This window comes from Spermophilus citellus (genome assembly GCF_964194105.1).
Source record: "Spermophilus citellus genome assembly, chromosome: 12".
Lineage (NCBI taxonomy): Eukaryota > Metazoa > Chordata > Mammalia > Rodentia > Sciuridae > Spermophilus > Spermophilus citellus.
In genome coordinates, this window is record NC_138198.1 from 15,214,660 (window position 1) to 15,236,847 (window position 22,188).

Below are 22,188 nucleotides of genomic sequence, written 5' to 3' on the forward strand. Positions count from 1 at the left end.
AGGGCCCGCAGGCACCGGCTGCACCAGAATGGCTTCCTGCCCCTGCCTGGTGCTGCCAGCCACAGGGACCCCAGCTCCACCCAGTACTGACCCGGTTGAGTGACATTTGAAGAGCACATTAAATATTTAAATAACATTGAAATACTGTGTAACATTTCAAAAACACGTGTGTTCAAAAGCCATGTCAAAAAGGACTCTTACAAAAAGTCCTTAAATGTAGCCTTTTCAAAGTCTCATTGGTAGATACAAGTTTTCCAAAATTTGATTTTTTTTTTTACTCAAATGTTGAAGTTTTACAATTGGCAATAAACTCTGCCAGTTATTTGCCTTGAAGTGACCTGCTTGCTTCATTTACTTGCAAGTAGTTATCTGCCAAATATCCGGGTCTGACCAAGCAGGTCTGTCCATCACTGCCCCGTGGAGCGGGAGGTGTGCTCTGGGGACAGCTGTCACACTACTTCGGCTGGCCTGCGCTTTCCCTCTGTCAGTTATTAGGTGGTTTGTGGCACATCATGCAGAAGGCCCATTTTGTCACAGAGAAAGACGTGTGCTTCAAGCTAGAAACTGAACAAAATTATCATGGTCCTTCGTTACCTGACAAAGGTGCATACCCCAGAAGCACACTGTGAGGCCTTTGCTTGCTGTGTGAGTGTGTGAAGGGTTAATCTCACAGACTAGCTGCGCTGTTCAGGGTGTCGCTCCTGCCTGTTCATGGTGTCACTGAGCACTGCAGACATCCCCAGCACAATGGTGTGACCTAGCACACAAGGAGCGTTCTGATAGTCTGTGCAGACAGTGAGGAGGACTCCCCTCTGGTGCAACCCCAGATTCAGCCAGTGGTAGTTTCCTGAGGGTCACAGAAAACGCGCAGCTAAAATGTGGTGTGAAAGACAAAATGTGGGAAGGATGCTGGTTCTGCAGGACGGGGTGCTGCCTGGTGGCCACAAGCTGAGGGGCGCCAGGCCCAGGACTCCCCTGGGGCATCCCCTGGGGGACAAGCCCGCACGCTGAGGCTGCACCAACTGACTTGGTCTTACAAGAGTGCTGGTGCACACTGCGTGAGCAGTGCCAGGCCATGACCCACAGCCTTGTCTCGGGGACAGAGTGTGTCGGTCATCACAGTCTCTCAGGGTCACAGTCCTATCTGTGGACCGTCAGTGCTGGGGACATGATGATGTGCCATGTGGCTGGAACTCACTCCTCTGGCTCATCAAGGACATTCAAGCACATGGTTGGCCTTGGGGCCTGATGGATGGCTGCCGTGTGGGCGGGTCTGTGCAGGCCCTGACTGTGCCCTGGCAGGGCAGTCTCACCCCTGCTTTTGTATCCCCAGGCAAAGCTCCTCATTGTAGCACAGAACAGGCGTTCCATGCCCTTGAGGACTCCTCCCAGGGCTCAGCGTCCCCAGAGGCTAGGTCCTCACTCTGGAAGTGGGGACTGTCCTCTGTCTCTGTCCATTGTTTAGTGGGATGGACAAGATAATCTGGCACAACCAGAGAATAGCGTCCCTGAAAACCCCCAGATGTTTTATGCCTGCCCCACAGTGCGGTCAGTCCTCCTGGCACCTCCTGTCCTCCTGGCCTCTCAGCACAGGACTGGCACGCTGACAGCAGGCCCAGGGTCTTAGGGAAACCCACCTGCCACCATATACCAGAGCCCCTCCTCTTCTGGCATGCTAGGAAGCAAAATGCTGACCCCATCAAGAATGATAAAGGACCTGTCCCCACAGCACTGCAAACGGGTGTTAGAGCAAGTCGACATAGCACTGATGGGGGTTCAAATGGCCAGTCAATGAGCAAAGGCATCTGAATTACGTATCACATGTAGCCGTCTGTCACGGGCGTTCTGGGGGCTACCCCTGTGACCCACTTTTCCTTGTCCATACACACAGCTGCCTCAAAGAAGGGAGAGGTGTTCACCACACATGCAGGGAGCTTTGGGTCTTCTCCGGGAGGTTCTTGAGTGACAACTGTGGCCGGCTACTCCGGGGAGTGAAATTATTTGCAAAGACGTATTCCAACACTGAAACTTTCATTCTCCAATGCCACAGTGTCCTTCCTTACTTTTTGTTTTCTTTAAATATAGAATTTAAAAATTAGGAGCATTCTTTCTTTGTAGAATTGAAGCAGTCAGAGATGTGGTGCTTTCATGGGGTCTAACTGGACCCAGGTGTGGAGTGCTGGTCCCTCTCTGAATACAGCTCTGCCTCGAAGTCCTCTGACTCAGGCTGTTTCTAGGAGCAACCTGAGCTGACATCTGCTATGTGAGGTTCTCCTTCAGCAACAGAATGCACACAGGAGACAAGGCCCGAGCTCACCTTTCTCTCGTCGGTTGGGTACTGGGCTGCGTACCACAGGCTCCGCTTCCTCTCTGCAGTTTTCTGGTTGGAGCTGCAAACCAGGGATCTGTCCTCCTCCTTGGTCTTCTCGTCCTGCACCTGAAACAGTCACAGAGACAGATCTGCCTCTGTTCTGGTGTGGATGTGAGGTGTTCCCAAAAGCTCACGGGTGAGACATGCAAGAAGGTTCAGAGGAGAACTGATTGGGGTGCTAGAGCATTAAACCCAATCAGTGAATTAATCCCTTGATAGGGATTAATGGGGTGGTAACTGAAGTAGTGGGGTGTGGCTGAAGGCGGGAATTGGGGCGTGGCTTTGGGTATATATTTGTGTCTGGCAAGTGGAGTCTCTGCTTCCTGATCATCATGTGAGCTGCTTCCCTCTGCCGCACTCTCCTGCCATGATGTTCTGTTTCACCTTGAGTCCCGAGGAGTGGAGCCTGCTGCCTATGGACTGAGACCTCTGAAACTGTGAGCCCCCAAATAAATTTTTCTGTCCCCTAAAATTATTCTGGTCAAATCTTTTAGTAGCAACAGCAAAAAAGCTTAGACAGCCTCCGAAGCAGATCTGGGTAGCCTGCTTTGTATCTTTGCCCCACGTGATTATTTTTCAAAGTTAGTGTATACTCTATAGGATTTGATCAACACACTCTTAAAAATCACAAAAACGCTCTCCGGTACTTGACAAGATTGTCAAAGTGAAATGGTCCCTGATTCCCACGACGCTGCACGTCCCATGACATTTCCCGGCGTGAGCACCTATGGCTTCTCAGTGTGGACCTGCATTGCACTAGAAACAGCCATGCTCCGGGGCCAAGCCTTCACGAGAGGGCAGGGCTGCCGTGTGAGCCAGCACCGGGACCTGTCCCTAAGATGGTGTTGACAAAGGCAGGTCCTGCCGACGCTCACAGGTGGCATCAAGCAGGAGCACACCTAGTGCCACAGGAGCACACCTGTGGCCCTGCCTGATGAGGTGCCCGCTGGCCCTGTTAGTGGTGGTACACAGGACGGAGTCAGTGTGAGCAGACAGCCGGTGCTTTGGTATGTTTTCCCAACAAAGGCGACCCCACAGAGGGGACACTAGCACATCACCAACCCTGGAGTGGGGAGTGTGGACATAGCCTTACTGCCCGACATGGGGTTCCAGTGCGCCAGGCAGAGCAACTGAGGGGAGCATCCCCACTCCCCGGCCTGGAAGAGCTTTGTGCAGGCAGTGCCTGGCTTGGGCAATTCTGCTGCACAGCTCAGGGGCTTCCCAAGGGGGCTGAGACGGGCACCAGCAAGGACGGGGCTGTACCATGTGTTGCGTGCCTTAGGCTAACAGTGGGTACCCAACCACCACTGGTTTCATTGTGTGACAGTGTCCAACAGATGACACGTGATATTCAGCACTACATACAATGGGCTTGTAACAGGTGATTTTGCCCAGCTCCAGGCTAACCTGCGGGTTCTGGCATGTCTAGATTGGCTGGGTCCTGTAGGGTACTCACAGGTGGCTGGCGCCTAACAGCTTCTCTGACTCCATGGCATGTCAGCTTGTGAGGCCTCCTGGGGGGCAACCCCGTGGCAAGTGCAGGGGCACTGGACACATGACTCCCAAGGTCTGCTTCTCTCCCACCCCAAACACATCTGACGGGCCTTTACCTGGGCACGCACTTCTGGTGGCTGGCATTTTCCACAAGGTATGCCAGGTCATCTGGAACTCTGATATTGTCAGAGCCTGCGCTTGGACACTGCCCAGTGAGAAAGGCCTTCCCTGGCCACTGCGTGTACTGACCACCTGGAATGTGGACGCTAGCTTAAGCCCTCTACTCCGTACCCTCCAGAGGCTTGGTCACTGCCATTGCCTGTGCACGGCGGTGGGCTTCTCTCCCAGCACTCTCTGCCCCTCGTTCCCAACAGCCCAGAGCAGCAACAGCAGAACAAGAGCAGACCTTCGCCCTGTACTGCGTCCTCCAGAGACCGCAGGACCACAGGGAAAGCTGCAGGCGCTGGAGCTCAGAATCACTCCAACACCTTCATTTCCGTAATGTGTAAGGAGTTCCCGTGGGTGATGTGAGTGCCCATCCTGCATTTGGACTTCTTCTGTACATGTTCTTGGTTCCGGACATACACATGTACATATCCACGTGCTTGTGCGATAAGTGAGCACAAAATTTTCATGGGTTTTACTGGCACAAATTTTAGAAGAGAATTGAAAAAACTGCAACAGGAGTGACCTCACTCCCTCTGACCCTGCGAGAGTTTTCTCGCTATGTGTGTCGGTCATCAGTCCCTAAAGGTAGAGTGATCTGTGAGAATCTTGCAGACAGGATGGTCCCTGTGACCCTGCCCCTGCCCATGGCTCCCCCACAGCCCTGTACCTGTCCAAAAGTGGAGAAGAGGCACCACACAGGAGGGCAGACAGATCACTGCATCCACAGACATGCAGCTCGCCCTGTGCCACCGACCCTCTCTGATACAGATACCCTTCCCTTCTGGACAGCTGGAAGAACGCAGGGTCCCTGTGAGTATAGGCCTGGCCCTCGTGGCCCTTGCCTGCTAGGCTCTGGCTCTAGGTGGAATGCAGAGGGAAGTATTTGTTGACTGACAGATGGAATGCATGAGCGGACCTTCCAGTCTGGGTGTGAAGACAGGGGTCAGGAAAGCAGAAACCTGCTTGGGCCTCAGGACAGAAAAGATCCAGAAGGCCAGAAGGGAGGGGGACCTGGGCTCAGCCAGGTTGGCTCAGCAGTTGTGGCTTGATCGGCGCCCCCTGCAGGTGGTGAGGAGAAGGCAAGACACCCTCACCTCCAGGGCCTGTCTCCTGCAGGAGCCAATAGGCTGGCTGCCTCACATGAGCCTCTCACAGCCCTTTAGGGAAAGAGAGGAGGACAGAAACCTTTTATTGCTGGAAAAAAAAAAAAAGAGAGAAGCCATGCAAGCTGCAGTCCTCCCCTTGAAATCCCACAGGACATAAGCTAGTTCTCAATCGTGCAGAAAGGTAGGGTCCTGTGCACCTGACTGCAGGGCAGGCATGGCCCCCCCGAACTAGACCACCTCCACAGCACCCTCAGAGGACAAGAGCTCTTGAGAAGAAGGGAGCCCCAACCACTGTGAGTGCAGGGCATGCAGTCTTGAAGACCTCAGCGTGGCCGAGAGCACTGGCTGGGACTGGACTTGCACCATCAGTGTGTGATCTCAGCCTCATTTTCCTCAGCTGTGAAATGGCACAATGCTTACTTTCCAGAGCAGGTGGTGGGCCCAGCTAGCACTGCCTGATGCTAGTACCTGCTCTGTGACAATGAGCACCCTCACCCAGGTGTAGCAGCACTGTGCTCTCAGCAAAGGAAGCTAGTCTCCACTCTGGTAGTATTATTGTTCGCTTACCGCTCTTTGCAGAATTGATCACTATAACTAACACACTGGCGCCAGTGTGTTACTGATCAGTCAGGGACAGCAGGAATGGACATGTTGGGATACAATACTGATCAGTCAGGGACAGCAGGAATGGCCGTGTTGGGATACAGTACTGATCTGTTGGGGATAGCAGGAATGAGCCGTTCAGCCTGCGGGCTCCAGGTCCCTAAGTGGACAAGAGCAGGAAACCTTTGGTCCTTACGAGGGGTTCTTGCAACCAGATGCGGATCAGCGTGGCCAGCGTGTAGTACATCACCAACAGCAGGATGGGGTTGGCGTGGTGGTACCAGGATAGCTCTGGGTTTACTACGATCTTCCAGGTACTGGAACAGTCTGTCTGGATTACTGATTTGATACCAAACAACCTGTTTAAAAACAAAAACAGTCACTTGAAAGCTGCAGAAAACTGTGTGTCCTTGACACAGGTCAACTCCTGCCGGTCTGGGTGCAGGACTGCACTGTTGCCCAGTAAGGTGTAGACGTGTCTGATGGGAGCTCACCATGAACCTCCTGAAATCCTGCCCGTGTATGCACAGACTGGACGCCAGCATCAGCTGGATGACCTTCACGTTGGTTCAAAAGTCTGGCTATTACTGACCCGCACACGTCTTTTAGAATTTCACCTATTAATGGTTGACCAGCCCTTTTAAAACTTGGCACTGTTGAAAGGCCAAGTGTGTGGTAAGAGGTTACTAAGTCCGACCACATGAGCAGATGACTTGTTTCTGGCTGGATTCAGCGTTAGCTAGTCAGCTAGTGTTGATGTTATGAAGCAAATATTGAAACTGGATGTGGTCCTACAGTTCAGCAGTGAAAGTCAAATGTTACGTAGTAGAATTTCTGTAAGATGTATTTCTGTCCAATTTCATTTATGGGTTATTTGAATTTTTTCAAAGCTTGTAATTAATCATTTTCCTTGAAAGATGACTTTATGTGGCTTATTAAATTTTGAAATAGTTGATTTATTTATTTTTGCAGTACTGGAGATAGAACCCAAGGGGCTTTACCACTGAGCTACATCCTCAGCCCTAATTTCTATTTAGATAAAGGGTCTCACTAAATTTCCCCGGCTGGCCTTGAACTTGTTATCCTCCTGCATCAGCCTCCTGAGTTGCTGGGATTACAGGTGTGCACCACCATGCCCAGCTTCAAATGGTTTATTTTTTAATGCTGATTTCTACTATGTAATCAAAATGTCTCTGGTTATATGATGAGAAAATGTGTAAAATATAATTTCTTTAGAAATTAATTTTGATGTACAGTTTTTCTAAGAAATGTTATTAAAAGCATAAACATGATACATGTGTTTCTATTGTTTACATTTGTTATAATTAAACCTCCTTTAATTTTTACCTTGCATTCTGTGTTCAGTTACAAGACCTTCAAAGACTGCCTTTCACCTTTAAAACTTCTCAGCACTCTCTGTTCCCTGTTGCAATGTGAGTGCAGCACTGCTTTGTTGGACACACATTTTAAAGCAAGATAAACAGAAATTTAACTTTCTTCAATTTTATCAGAAAAAATTAATTGCACTAGTACTTGGTGTTATTGTAGGTCTCTTTTCTGACATCCAGGAATATTTTATGTAGGTAGCATTTGAAAGAAAGAAATGCATTGAAATATTACCCCAAACTCCACAATAAGTACATGTTAATCAAAAGCAAAATAAAATACATGTTGAAAAAGGAAAATTCCTGAGTCCACATAGAAGAGTGGAACATCCCAAAATATTTTCCAACCCTATATTTGTGTAAATTTCTGTATAAAGTACTCAGGAAGGAAATATCTTACAATTCTTCCTGATGAGCTGGTTACCTCTTTTGAGCTAATTTAAGTGGAAGATTTTAGCTACCAAATCCCCACACCTGGCACATCAACGAGAAATGACCTCATTTAATCTCGACTTTAAAATACCTGTTTTGCCCCATTAGAAATTTAACAGCAACTTTCCAAAGCTGCGGGTAAATGAATTCATGCGTCACATCAACATCTCACACCTGAGCAATGAGCAATGCTCTCCTAACTTCCTGTCCCTTTCCACACACACCCTGCAGAATGAGACTCACATCTGTGCTATCAGGTATGGACCTCAGCTGCAGCAGGAGCTACAGATGGCAGCTGTTGACTCCTGCAAGGAGTCTGTTTCCAAGCAGAGAATGTGAACACTGTAAGGCCTGGGGCTTCTCTTTCCTTCTTAAAAGACACTGGATATTGTAGAAAGGATTCCTATGGCAGATGGGAAATCTGTATTCGAGGGGTCACATCCTTGTGGCCCTGCAATTCTGGCACCGTCTGCAGTATCTAACTTTGATTAAATTTTCTAAGCCAGGATTGCATCTGGATGCTGACAGTGCAAAGAAAGTGGTTCCCCAGCACCTGTCCTGGGGACAGGCGGGCCCCCGCACTGCAAGGATGTGGAGTCAGCTCCTCCGACAGGTGTCAGGAAGCCTCCCCTGTGGGGTTGGGAACAGGCAATGGGAAAAGCAGCCTGAAAGAATATGGATGGGGGGCAGTTGGTCCAAAAAGGTTAGATGAGGAGATGAGAAAGAAATTTGAAAGCCTTGGAGAGATTTTTCTAGGTAATGGGGCTGGGCTGGGGAGAGAGTGGGGAACTGAACTTGGTGAGATCAAAGTCTGTGTTACTGTTAAAGTGTCACTGAATGTTGTCAGCTCCGTTCTATCTGAAAATACTCACATGGCTGCGAGGGTCTTCACAGCATCCTGGGCTAGCATTCAAATTGACTGAACGGAAGCACAGTCAGCCCCTCATACCTCTGCTTTCTGCATCCACGAATTCAACCGAACACACATCAAAAACGTTTGGAAAAATATTTTGTTTGCATTGCACACATGCTGACGTTTTTACTTGTCATTATTCCCTAAACAATATAGTGTAGCCATTATCTATATAGCATTCACTTTGTGTTAGACACTACTAGTAGTCCAGAGATGGCATAGCCATTTAAAATAAGGAACAAGCACCCATGGTTTGGGGTACCCATGGTGGGGCGGGGGCGGGTCCTGGAAACAACTCCACATAGCACTAAGGGATGACTTTGTCTTTAAAGTTTGTCCATCATAAAAAGCACTTAAAAACAATGATCTCAAATCTCTATATAAGCGTCTCTTTGCCTGAGAAAAGATGGCAAAGCTATAGGATAGTGAATTCCCAACTGCTTATTTGGAAACATAAAGCTTTTCTGCTCCTCTGGGAGATCTCTTACTTATCTCTCTTCCAAGCCTGGCTGTGTTGACTGTGTTTATGGGCACGTGTGTTAAGTGACTTGCCTGTTGGTGAAATCTAACAGGATCGAGGATGAAGGGTGTAAGAATTTGGACTTTTTTGAGAAGATGTTATGCTAACTACTGAAGATTCGGCCAACCCTACTGTTCCCCACAGTGGCTGAAGGCAGCTCCTAGGACACTCATTTCCTGGGGGAGACGGATGGGAGCCGTGGGGCAGGCCCACTTTGGTGGACGGCCTGCCTTTCTCTGCTGTCTCCCGATAGGTTGGGATTCCTTTCCACGGAAGGGGCTGCACTTCTCTTCTGGAAAAGCTCCAAGCCAAGCACATTCTCCCAGTCTCTGGTTTCTGTCCAGTCCTAGGGTGACCTTGCCAGAGTTCCCTCATGAGGTCCTGGGTGTGTGTGCTGGCTTCCCGTTCCTAAGCCTCCTCCTCCACGGCCTGGGGAGTCACCCCAAGTCCCAGTGAGTGCTCCCAAGGCCTTTGGCACTCAGGTGTCATCTTTCCCCAGATGTAAATCCGAGCTACACTGAACTATCCAGGTTTACCATACAATCCTTTTTCATTCTTTAAAGTATATTTTGGGTCATGTATGGTACATGTTTATCTTTGTTCTCTACTGGCTGCATACAAGAATCTTGAATTCTATTTTCTGAATGAATCAACAAAAAAATGTATATAGTTAAACATAATACTCTTTCTTCCTTTTTTTGTGGGGGTGGGGATGGATCCAGCAGTCTCTCGGTGCTGCAGGGCCTTCAAGGAGTCTGCGCCCCACAAAGCGCTGGCTTTCCCCTTTCCTCTGCCTCTGAGCCCACATGGCGTCTGGCATCCTGTGGTGACTGACTACGGGACATTTGTGCTACTCACACAGTTGGCAGATTTACAAAGCCTGCACCTGTACTCAGGTTCATCCCCAACTCCGTCTGCTGGGCTCCAGAAACACAGGAACCCAGACCTATGCAAGCAACATGTAATACTGAAATGGACACCACACGGTAAAAATAAGTTTAACTGTGGTAAAATGCATGTAAATTAAAACTGACTACTGTAACCAAGTATACTTTTAAGTATCTGACGTATGAATCTAGATCTCTCTCTTCATATATGTCACATAAATTGTCTAGAGAAAAACAAGTATATGCCTAGATCAACCACACACAAAGTTTCAAGGCATATTTTAAATATTATTTAACATTTAGAATACTTTTATATTTATGGAAAAGTTGAAAATATAATAACAAAATCCCCTGTGCTCAGTGTCCCCTACTGTTGCCATCTCACTTTAGTATGGCACATTTGACAGAACAAACACACCAATCATGACACGTCATCTTTAACTACAGTCCATACTTGATTCAGATTTCCTTAGGTCTTATTTAATCCCCTTAGTTCATCCCAGAATTCCATCCAAGGAACTGCACTGTTTAATCACCATGCACAGCGCTTATTTGTTGGCTGATTGACTTTTACCACTATGGATGCCTGGGTATGGACTTTACACCTTGGGCTTTCCTCCAATACTGCTTTATTATTTGGTCGTTCAGACTGTTCCAGCTATGACATCGGGAGCTCTCTCTCTGTTTGCTACTATGCTCATGTGAGAAGCCCCATCGTTTTGCTATTTTCTGGCTCTAGGAAACGTTCCAGGCTCATTCTATAGATTCCCTGACCAAGCCCTAGGGTCGGCCTCATCTTCAATGGGTACCAGTGGAAGATGGTATTTAGAAACCAAGAGCTGGGCTGTCAGGGTGCTCAATGTTGCTGGGGCCCACTGTTGCTTCATAGTCCTCTGCTGAATGTGCAAGGCAGTACCTGTGCATATACACATATCTGAACATTTTCTGTGTCTCCTCCTGTAGTTGATGTTAAGAGATCATGGGATCATACTTAGGACTACAACTCCATCACCATCACATTGTTCTAGACTTCCCCTTTCTTATCTGTAGCCTTCCTCTGACATAGTGAGGAATCTGCCACCCCATTGGCCACCCACTTAATTATTTGTTCAATTTCACATACATAGATAGTGCTTTTAGAATTGTCACCCTGTACATCATGGGGAATTTTTTTTTTTTTTTTTACCAACTAAAGCCCAGAGCTTATATACAGCAATTTTTATTATTAGACTTGCAACCACCAGTCATTTCCAAAGCTACCTAAGTGCACGCTTTTCTCTCTACCCACTTCAGTGAGACTGTATCACACTCTTGTGGTACAACCAGATTCCTTCATCACAGTCCACATTACATCCTAGGGTCTCAACGTCCTGATTGATTGTTTAATTTGCAAATAGAAAGGGTTATTCTTTTTGCTATAAAGCTCAATAAGATTGGATTAGTATCACACGTCCACCACTACAATAACATACAGAATAATTTCACCTCCCTAAAAAATGTCCTGCACCTTGCATGTTCAACCATCTGCCACCCTCCCCCAAGCTTCCAGCAACCTCTGTTTACCTTCCCTGCAGTCCTGCCTCCTGCAGCATGTCCTACAAATGCAGTCACACAATATGCAGTCTCTCTAGACTGGCTTTTGCATGTAGCTATCTGCATTAGGGTAAACTTTCCTAACCTCTCTCTGATCTATGCAGATGTACCCATCATTGTGTAAGCACCAAGAAGAACGTATGAAGGACAGCTGTCATTGGCTTCAGCTATCTCCGTGGACAGGAATTGAATCAAGAATAGAAATAACTGAAAAGAGGAAACTTTCAGTTTTGTTTTCTTTTTTCCCCTCCTAATGACTTAGACTTTTTTTTAATGAGCATGAATTATCCTTGAAATTTTAAGAATTATTTTACAAAATATATCATTTTCTGCCTGCATTGTTTCCTTCTTTGTTCATATCCTTGAATGTGCCCTAGGTCTTAATTTCTACAGTAGATACAAAGATATTTTTTATGAAAAGCTTTCATGACACATACAGAACAGACCTAGCATTTCTTTTGTCATGCATTTGGCCTGTGTTTTATTTTGTTTATTATTAAGGGGGTACCAGCAATTGAACGTAGGAGCACTTAACCACTGAGCAACACCCCCAGTCAAATTTTATTTTTTAAATTTCAGACGGGGTCTTGCTAAGTTGCTTAGGTCCTCACTAAGTTGCTGAGGCTGGCTTTGACCCCCCAAGCTGCTGGGATTCATTCATTCATTCATTCATTCATTCATTCTTTTTTTAATGAACACCAGCCCTAGTTTCCCTGCTGAGGCCAACATTTGCTTCTTTTCCTCTCTTTCTCTGCTATTCCTCCACTTCCCCCTTTCATCTCACTCCTTCCTGAAGTTCACTGGCATTTGGCAGCCAATAGGCAATATTCAAGGCTCACAAAGACAGCTCCTTGGAAGAACTTCCCTAAGAACTGACAGCATGTGACTGCTCCAGCTCTGTGGAAGGGCAGGAGAGCTGGCATCACCTGCAACCATTTACACCATGGATCTTCTAGCAGTTAGGGATAAAATGAACTCTGACCCTGGACAAGACTACCATCACCTGCCCCTGTCTTCTTGCTTCCCTTCGAAAGCTCCGATCCTACTTACACTTAGGAAACTAGCTAAGCTTAACATGCTTCTTGATGTATATCATCAGTTGAAAAAGAAAAAAAAAACCTTTAACTTCTATTTTACTATTTTTTCTTTGACAGTGTCCAATGGACAATGAATGTCTAGTAAAAACCTACCCATGTAAAACATCACGAAACAGTAAATCACATGGATGGAAGTTGCTTCCAGATTACTATTTAATTTTTTTTTAGTAGTAGATGGAATGCTTTTATTTGTTTATTTTTATGTGGTGCTAAGGATTGAACCCAGGGCCTCACACATGCTAGGCAAGGGCTCTGCCACTGAGCTGCAGCCTCAGCCCCCAGATTACTATTTTAACAGAGATTTTATAATCAAAACACAGAATGGAAGAATCAGACATTGCTCCCCCTGTCAAGTGTGGGGTTGACCAAGCCTGGCAGACACTCTGACCCACATGGCAGGTTCAGTTACTGCAAAGCCAGCAGTGCAGGTAGGCACAAATGCCACCTCACTTCTAAATGCAGTAGTGCAAAGCAGGATGCGGAAAGGTCATTGATAGAAACATGCCCCTGTCTTCCTAAAGTAGTAATGATAATGGGAATCTCCTCACGCCTTCCCAATTAGAGTCATTGGAGTCGGGATGCCACTTAATAAACTGCACAGTGATGACAGAATTCTTCAAAATGAGAAGCCAAGCTTCTGCCTGTTTGAATTCCTACTCCTACAGAACGGTTAGAGGTGTGGGTGTGTCCCACCTGTCAATCAGGGAGTGAGCATCCCCTTGCACTGCTTCTAAATGACCTTGCAAACACCAGACCAGAGAGTAAAGCCAACCTCGGGGGGCAGGTGGATGGAGAACCACGGTGAAGTGCCCAGGGAGAATCCTAGGCTGCAGCACGGTGAACTGCACATGCTGGTTCCTCTCACCAGCAAACCCATGCCCATGTTGCCACCACAGAGGTGACATACAGGTCATGCACCCAGAGAAACCCCTGGGGTCTGCACATCTGCAGAACCACCACACTCTTGCATTTCCTGCCCTTACTGTCTAAGGCCCAGAGTGCCCCATCCCAGGAGTGCCCACAGGCCTGTCCCAGTGTCCATGCGAGCCGCCCCAGGCTGTGTGCTCACGGAGGCTGCATTAAGGACCCCGAGGCAGGAGTGCTCAGCAGCTCGTGTTTGGGGGCCACTAAAGAGCGTCACTCATCTGTCTGGCCTTCAGTGGTCTAGCCCCACCTCCTGCCTTCCTGCTCCCCCCACGTCAGGCTCTGATCAGTGTCCCCAAGACCTTGCTCAGAGCCACCTCACCACAGCTCCCTGCTCTCCCTCCAGCAGGCCTCACTCCTGCTCCCTGTCACTGCCCTCCATGCCACTTCCCACAGCACATCTCGTCTCCATGGGTCTCCCCTCTACCTCTGCTCCCCCGGGTAGACCCAGAGGAGGGCACGCCCTGGCGCTGTGTGGCGGCTCCGACTGTCATCCCAGCTCCTCCTCCACACGCCTGTCTCCTGCGTCCCCATCTCCCAGGGCTCTTCAGTGCTCCCTGAGAAGCATGGGCCTAGCAAAGCTGGTGGTAACCACACTGCTGGCCACAGAGGTGAAAACACCCGCCTCAGCCCCGGGCATCTCTCTTCAGAACTGCGGGGGAGGGAGAGTGCCGGAAGGGAAGGGCCACCATGTGCAGAAAGTTCCTGGGAGAAGCAAGGCAGGCATTTTATTTATTTTATTGAGGTCACACAAGTTACTCTCTGAGACCAAGAGGTAGTGCCATTACTGTGCTGATTTGGGAGATAAGGATATTCATGCCCAGGGAGGTTGCCCAGGGTCCAGAGCTCCTAGTCAGAGGGTGAACAGTGTTTGAACACAGACCAAATCAGCCTGAGGGAGATGGGAGGGGAAGGCAAGAACTGAGAAAGTAGATACTATACTATTCAATGGTTGGAACAAAGCAGGAAGGGATTCCCTGGGGGACTTACAACTCAGAAATCTATCAGCCTTCACAGACTAGGGCTCCCAATGCCAAGGGTGAGTGTGGTGAGGGGCTGGAGGACAGGACGAGAAGTGGACGTTGCAGACTGAGAATATGAAAAAAGGAGCCATGATGGGTGTTTGTCATCAGATGTAAAGCAAATCTTTCTATGGAGACAGAACCTTCCAGATGTCTGTTCTCTATTTTTCTAGCATTCTTTATACCTTCATTTCAATAGCATATGTGCACAACACTATGCTGGCAATGTGCCCATGAGCACTTGCAGGCTCCTGGTGCAACTCCTTGCCAAGTTCTTACGGGGCCCCTGACGTTCCCAGCAGTTCTCATTCACATGTGGGTCCCACAGGCCAAATCCCAGCAAACGCTCCATCACCAAGACCCCGTGCCAACTTTGATATTCACTTCCTTTGTGGAAAACCTCTGCTTGCTCTGATGGTGTAATGTCAGCTCAGGGGCTGACATAACACGAGTTCTAGAAAGACACTGTCATCTGTGCTCCGAGCTTCTTCCCATGGGGATAGAAGACATCTTTGATGCCGGGAGCAGATGGGGACAGCTGCCCTGGCTCCTGGAGGTGCTAACAAGATCCCACAGGATGGACCCCATAGGATGGATCCCACAAGATCCCAGACAACTTGCTCTCCAGAACCACTTCCATCCTCTCCAAACTGGAGTTCTGAGCGATGCTAACTCTCCCTCTGTCACTGGTGGTTTTAGCACTAAATCTTCGTAGACAGTGGTGAGGAAAGCTACTCCTGGGCTGCCAGCACCCCACCCTAGCCACAGGCTGGCTGTCTCCAGGCCTGCAGGCCTATTTCAAATCATAAATGTTTCTGAGCTGAGAAGGATCCTGGCCAACACTGCACTCTACTTCTCCACAGCCATCTCCGCCGAACCCCTCCCCAAGTCACATACGACCTTAAAGAAATGGGAAGTGGAGGCCTGGTCACACGAGAACTGTTGATTGTCAACCCATTTTAAATTCCACCTCTTTGTTGCTAATCGTTAGATTAAGGTGATGAGCTACATGATATCACATTAATAAAGTAATATCACCAAACAAGCACAGGACAGCGGCCCAAGAAGCTCTGGGTAATAACTACCAACCCCAGTGCTGCTAGGCCTATGAAGTACAACATCAATACGGCTTGTGCAGGCCACAGCTTAGCACGGGCAAACAAGAGTGTACAAATGTCCTCCTTCAGACCAAGTACAACCACCATCTCCTAAGAGTGAACCAAAGAGACCCATAAGATTCAGCACCAGCTGGGGGTAGGGAGGGTGGACAGAGCTGAAGCCTTTCTGTGATTCGCCATGGTGTTGAACTGTTCACCAAGAGAAGCAGAGCTCTTGACCTTGGCAATGTGGGGAAAGGGAAGGCTGGGCCTCCTGCTGCCCTTTCAGCTAGGCACACTTTCACCGGCTCTGCGGCTCTGCTGGTGTGAGCATTGCTACCCACGCATGGCCTGCAGGTTAGTTTTTTATTTTAAACAAAGAAGTGAGTTGTGCAGAGTGACTCAAAGACTCCCCTTGCCTAGAAGGAGGTGACATGGGAGGCTGGTGTGCACTCGTGGACAGACCCAGACCAACGTGCAGCTGAGGTTTGGGGAGGTGGGACTTCAGCAGCCCTCAATAGCCTCAGGGGAGAGTCTGGGATTCAGGGACCCTGGACAGAAGGCCCTGCTAGGGGAGGTTATGGTTTGATATTAAGCTGCCCCAGAAGCTCCTGTGTTGAAAGCCTCCCTGACTGAGCAGAGGTGGGCTTAGGAGAGGACTGGACCACCAGGGCTCTGACCTCCTTAGTGGACTGACCCACTGATGGATTCGTAGCTTAATGGGTGTTGGGAAGCAGTGGTAACCCCGGGAGTTTGGGCTGATGGAAGGCGTGGGTCACTGGGGGCATGTCATTGAGGGTCTGTTCTGTCCCCAGCCTCCCTCTCTCTCTCTCTCTGACTTTCTCCCTGCCGCTCTGTTTCCTGGCTGACCACAAGCCCAGAAACCATGGAGCAAAGCGACCTTGGACTGAAACCTCTGCAACTGTGAGCCAAAATCAATCTCTCCTCCTTGAAGTTGATTTTGTCAGGTATTTTGTCACAGTGTGGAAAGCTAATAGGGAAAACAGAATTTTCTAAGGATTCTTTCCAAATAGCCTCCCTCATCATTTGGATTCAGTTGTCTTCAGCGGCTGCCGTGTCTTGGAATTACTGGGAGGAGGGGCCGGGGGTAAGAAGCAGGGAGGACTGTCCACTGCCAGCACCAGGAGGAGGCCTTTCTAAGGGAGCTTGGGGACCACTGGGGGAGGGTGTCAAACCTCTTCCAATCCAAAATGCTATAGTACAATCAAAAAGCCTAAAATCTAAGTGCCGGTGGGTGCAACAGAATCAATTTCTGTGAATAAAATCAAGGGCTCACTGTGGGAAAGGAGGGAGCGGTCAGACCTCCACAGAAGCCAGCTGGGTTTCCAGTGTCCCAGGACACTTCCTCAACATCCGTCCGACAAGCGCTTCTGTGAGAGCAAGACTGAAGCTACCCTTAAGGGCTCTTCCCAGCAAGAGAGCTGCTGTTTCTCATGGCACCCCACCCTGCGAGCCCAAGTCTGCCTTTTCTGTAAGAGCTGGGCTACCTGGGCGCCCCGTGTCCCCCTCCCCACCTCTCTGCATTACATCACATGGAAAACACAGCCAAAGTTTAGCTAGTCCTTTTCATTAGTTTCTTACTTAGACTTTAAACACAGTTCCTGCCAGACCCACGGACACTTGACGTGCGAGAAAACAGTAATCTGACAGATTTCACACCACATTGTTTTTTCAGGCTTGGAACACCTTTGCAAAAAGTCCCCTGGGCTCTGCATTATGGCTTTGAAGTTTGGGGGGCACACACATGTCTTAACTATTTGCCAGTTTTCTGTAATTGGGCTTTATGCTGCGTTGGCTGCATGTGCTCTACCATGGAACTATACCCCAGTGACAGCATAGTACTCAACCAGCGAGATTTACCCCAGAGTACCAGGGCAGTTGTAATAGACTTATAATACTCAAAGACAATTCACCATGAACAGATTAGAAAACAATGGTGTTCTCAATATTCATTTCAAAAGTATGTGACAAAAAAATCTATAATCTGAGAACTTTTACCAACCTGATAGAGAGTATCTGAAAAACCTACTACAATCTGAGAGGGAGAACAAGACAAGGATCCTCATCTTGACCCCTTCAACTCAACATGGAATACGATCCTCCAGCAAGTTTGATAAGACCAGAAAAAGAAAGAAAAGGTACCCTGTTTGAAAAGGTACCCTGTCTTTATTTGTATGTTATAGGGTCTATGCAGAAAACCTATTGGAATCTAAGGAAAAATCTTATAGAACCAACACAACTGTTTAGCAAGGTGCCAGGATACAAGATAAATGTACAAAATAGTTGTATTTCATGTACTAGCAATAACTTGTCAGAAAATGAGATAAAAATTACCATTCATAACGGCATTAACACTATGAACTACTCAACGAACAACTAAGACAGGAATGTGAAAGGCCTGTGCTCTAAGAATTAAAAACAAAACAAATAAACAAAAACACTGCTGAAAGAAATGTGGGAAAATATCAAAATTTGGAGAGCTGTACCATGCTCGTGTACCAGAAGACTTACTGCCATCCTAGTATTTCTACAGAATCAATGCAATCTCAATCATCCCAATCAAAACCTCAGCAGGCTTTATTATAAAACTGACCAAGTGATCTAAATTGTATATGAAACATAAAAGACTTACAATAGTCTAAATGACTATGAATTTTAAAAAATGACATATTAAATAAATTTTGACATCAAGATTATGATACAAAATGAACAGTCCCTATTTAAACTCAACCATACATAAATGGACACCTTATTTATAAGAAAGTATAAAGTCAATAACAGTCATAAAGAACAGCCTGTTCTAAAAGTGACTCCAGAACAACTGGACATCATGGACAAATTCATAAATAAAGAAAGTCCAGAAAAAAAAAATCCCATACACCTGTAGTCAGTGATTCAGGAGGCTGAGGCAGGAGGATAGCAAGTTTGAGGCCAGCCTCAGCAACATAGTGAGACCCTATCTTAAAATAAAAAATAAAAAGGGCTGAGGATATGGCTCAGTGGTGAAGCACCCTTAGGTTCCATCTTTAGTACAAAAAAAAAAAATTCCCAAGTAAAATACAAATACCATCCCCCACCAAAACTATAAAATTTCTAGGAAACATATGGAAAATAATTTGAGATTGGCATTTGACAAAGATTCCTAAACTACTACACCAAAGCATGATTCAGAAAACAAATAGAGTAGACCTCATCAAAACTAAAAACTTTGCTCTAGAGCAGATACAATTAGCAGAATCATATTTCACAGAATGGGGAAATATTGGCACAACTGTATATCCAACAAATGACAGTATCCTGGTTATCTAAACAACTCTCAAAATAGTACCCAGGAAACAAACAAGAAAAAAGTAGGTAGAATATTTTAACAGACTTCACTTGGAAATAGAAATATAAAATCAGCTCATGAAGATGCTCAGCCTCATTAATCATCAGGAAATGCAAATTGAGATCACAGTGAGTTGGCAGGACCTTCCTATTAGAATGCCCAGAATTAAAAGACCAACCAGACCATGTGGAAGTGAGAGCAGAGAAGGAAACACTCCCACCCCAACTTGAGCAATCTCAGTCAGCTCCTGCCACGCCCCCCAAAGCACCTGCTGTGTGATTCTAGAACATTCAAAGGAGTCTGGTTACAGAAAGCAGGTCAGTGGTAGCCCTGGTGTGGATGCAGTGGCAGGAAGGACAGGAGCATGGTTATGTCGGAGCAGGAGCAAACATTTGCACAGTATGGTATTTTCATCATGTGGATTGGGGTGATAGCTTCATGGGACTGTTTGGGTCAAAACTTATCAAATTGTGCACTTAAATATGTGTAGCTGATTGCATGTCAGTTAGACCTCATAAAGCTGTTAGGGAAAGCAGGATGCTAATGACTGGGAAGTTTATGAAGACATTTCCCAAAGTCTCAGAACAGAAACCCTCCTTTCTGCAGGGAAAAGGTAGAGCAGGACAGTTCCTGTGTTCAAAGCCGATCCCTCACCCCCGGGCCACCGCGGCTTGGAACTCACATGCAGCCGCAGCAGTTTCTCCCTTGCAACATTCTGAACTTGAGCCATCCACAGAGGGTTGGGCCAAGGGACTCCAGTGTATTTATTCTTACAACACTTCACAGCGCAGCCAATTGGCTCATCTACAATAGAACTGGAGAACTAATGAGGTGCTGCTGTGATCAATTAAAATCCAGAACTCAGACAAGGATCCAAACTCCAACAAACAAGCTGATCACGCTCTCCAGTGAAAAGTTGATGGCTAGTAGTCATTTGTCCTAAAAGGCCCTTTCTCCAATGATCTACATAGATTTAGTTGTTCATACTCTGTTATCTTAACTTGAGGTATAGTCTATGGTACTACCACAAGAAATTCTATCATTGCTAATCTACTATTCGTGTTTAATGTTGAAAGAACCTCAGTGTACCACCCAGACACTGTTTGTGGTACGTCCATTAACATCTATCATTTGGAGCAAATTTAGAAAAAAATGTACTGTGAACGGTGATGAATCTTTCATCCCCTTCACATTTTGAAAGCTTGTTTTCTTAGCAAACATTCACTGGAGCCTGTAGCAAGCTTGACATGGCAACATGCCGAGGAAACACAAAGATAAATTAGATGCAGTTCTGGACCTCAAGACCCCAGGAGACTCCTCTAGCAGCGGTAGGTGCCAGATGCCCTTCAAAAAGATTAGCTCAGTCCACATGCACTAGGCCTGCCCGTAAGTTGCCTCCTGACACCATTGCTGTAAGGTACTTCATCCGGGCTCTAATTACTGACCTCTGCACCTTATGTTGGAAAATGCAAAGGCCCATTCCTTCAAGTCACTTGGAACCAGGTGGGGTGAGGAGGGATTCTGAACATTCTAGAAAGGCAGTGGAAGCAGATTAGCACAGGACACACTATGTCAGGAAAGCAGTTATGCTCCATATAGCCAGCAAAGGCACAAGATGAGGAACAAGACTTGGGTTTAGACCTTGTTTCCATCATTCAGTAAACATGCTGCTTGACTTTCATAAGTTTCAGTTTTGCCTTTGAATAATGGGCTTGAAAAGCACCATGCGGCACCTCCCTCATAGAATTTGGAGAATTTAATAAGAAGTAAAATGTGCCAGAAAAGTGCCTCAGGTAAAGTAACTGACCTAGAAACCAAAGTAACTTATAATTCAAGTGATAAGCATCTAAAATCATATTCCCTGAAACCAAAACTCATGTTTGAATTAGAGTTTAAGTAGAAGATAAGTGATAAGACTATTCTCACATGTTGTAATTCAAGCGCTAATCAAATGCTGAAAACCTAATTAATTATTAGGACAACTTATTTAATCAGTTTAAAATTTATTTGACAAGCACCTCTTTGCAGTTCTTATTATTTGCAGACACTGTTTTACAAATATTAACCCTTTAATGTTGATGATAAACTTATGGAAAAGGTATCATTACTATCCTTATCCTCATTTATGTGTGTGCATTCAAAATACATACAACTTCAACTTAATTTTGTTTAAGGAATATGTTTTGCCTCATAGGAAGAATACCAAGGAAAGAAATTAAGTAGTTCTAATCTTTTCCAGAAGCCAGAAAAATTTTGTACACCAGTAGTACAACGACAGTATTGAGACTTTTCAGAGAAAATGAAGTTAGAGTTATTGTGTTGGTTCAGAGTTTACTAAACTACTAGCTGCCACATAAATTGGGAATCAGTCCAATATTATTTACTAGCCTTCACATCTAAACATTTATTTAATTAAAAAAATCATATGTGTATATTTTACATATGCACAAAAAAGAAAAAAAAAATGGTAGAAGAAAAATGGAGCTAATATTTCTTGACTGCCTTCCAGCTACCAGGCACCGGTCTGACCCTTGAGTACTGAAGATGCACCTCCCACACACTGTAGCAGGCCCAGAGCCCATGTTCAAGACCAACCTCCAAACTAAGAAACGTTGCCCATGGTCTCAATAATAAGACCAGGCTTCTGAACTGTTAACTGCAGGGCAGGCTGAACAAATGTTAGCAGCAAGGTGGGCTGGACACTCAACCCCCACCCACCTGGTGTAACAGAAACCCACATCTGGCCCTTGCCTGGTCTGCCTGAAGGTAGAAGATGACATCCTTAGCAACTACTATATGATCCAATCACTGTATGCCTACAAGGCAGCTTGCAGACCCAGAGACTCCATTAGATTTTGGCTATAAAAACTCTCTCCTGCTGGATCTCTCTCTCTCTTTCTCTTTTTCTCTTTCTCCCTCTCTTTTTTCTCTTCCTTCCCTGTCAATCAGACACTGCCTCAATAAAGACCTCTTGGTTGCTCCAAGTGTTGTGGTCACTTTTCTTTCATGAACAACATACTGAATGTGAACTGAAATCTCTAATTTCTTTAAAATTAAGAGCTACTTATTACTTAATTCTATTTATTTTAAGCCCTGGAGAATGTCATGTACCAAAGGTCACATAATAACCAGGTCAATTGTTCTGTGAGTTTCCTCTCTTTCCACCCAAGGTCTTGCCTCAGCCCAAACTGCTGAATGCATAGTTTAATTTCTTAACGTCAATCAAT

At 46.5% G+C, this 22,188-nt stretch overlaps 1 protein-coding gene across 4 annotated transcripts in view; it reads right to left on the reverse strand.

The window, feature by feature from the left end:
- The window catches only part of PIEZO2 (piezo type mechanosensitive ion channel component 2), a 345,423-nt gene that overhangs the window by 103,035 nt on the left and 220,200 nt on the right, over window positions 1–22,188 (reverse strand). For all 4 annotated transcript variants that reach the window (XM_081263438.1, XM_081263440.1, XM_081263439.1 and 1 more), the window contains exons 8-9: window positions 5,939–6,101; window positions 2,318–2,437 (exon numbers count right to left, since the gene is read on the reverse strand). In XM_081263438.1, the coding sequence (XP_081119564.1) occupies window positions 2,318–2,437; window positions 5,939–6,101 (283 nt within the window). The remainder of the gene's footprint in view (window positions 1–2,317; window positions 2,438–5,938; window positions 6,102–22,188) is intronic.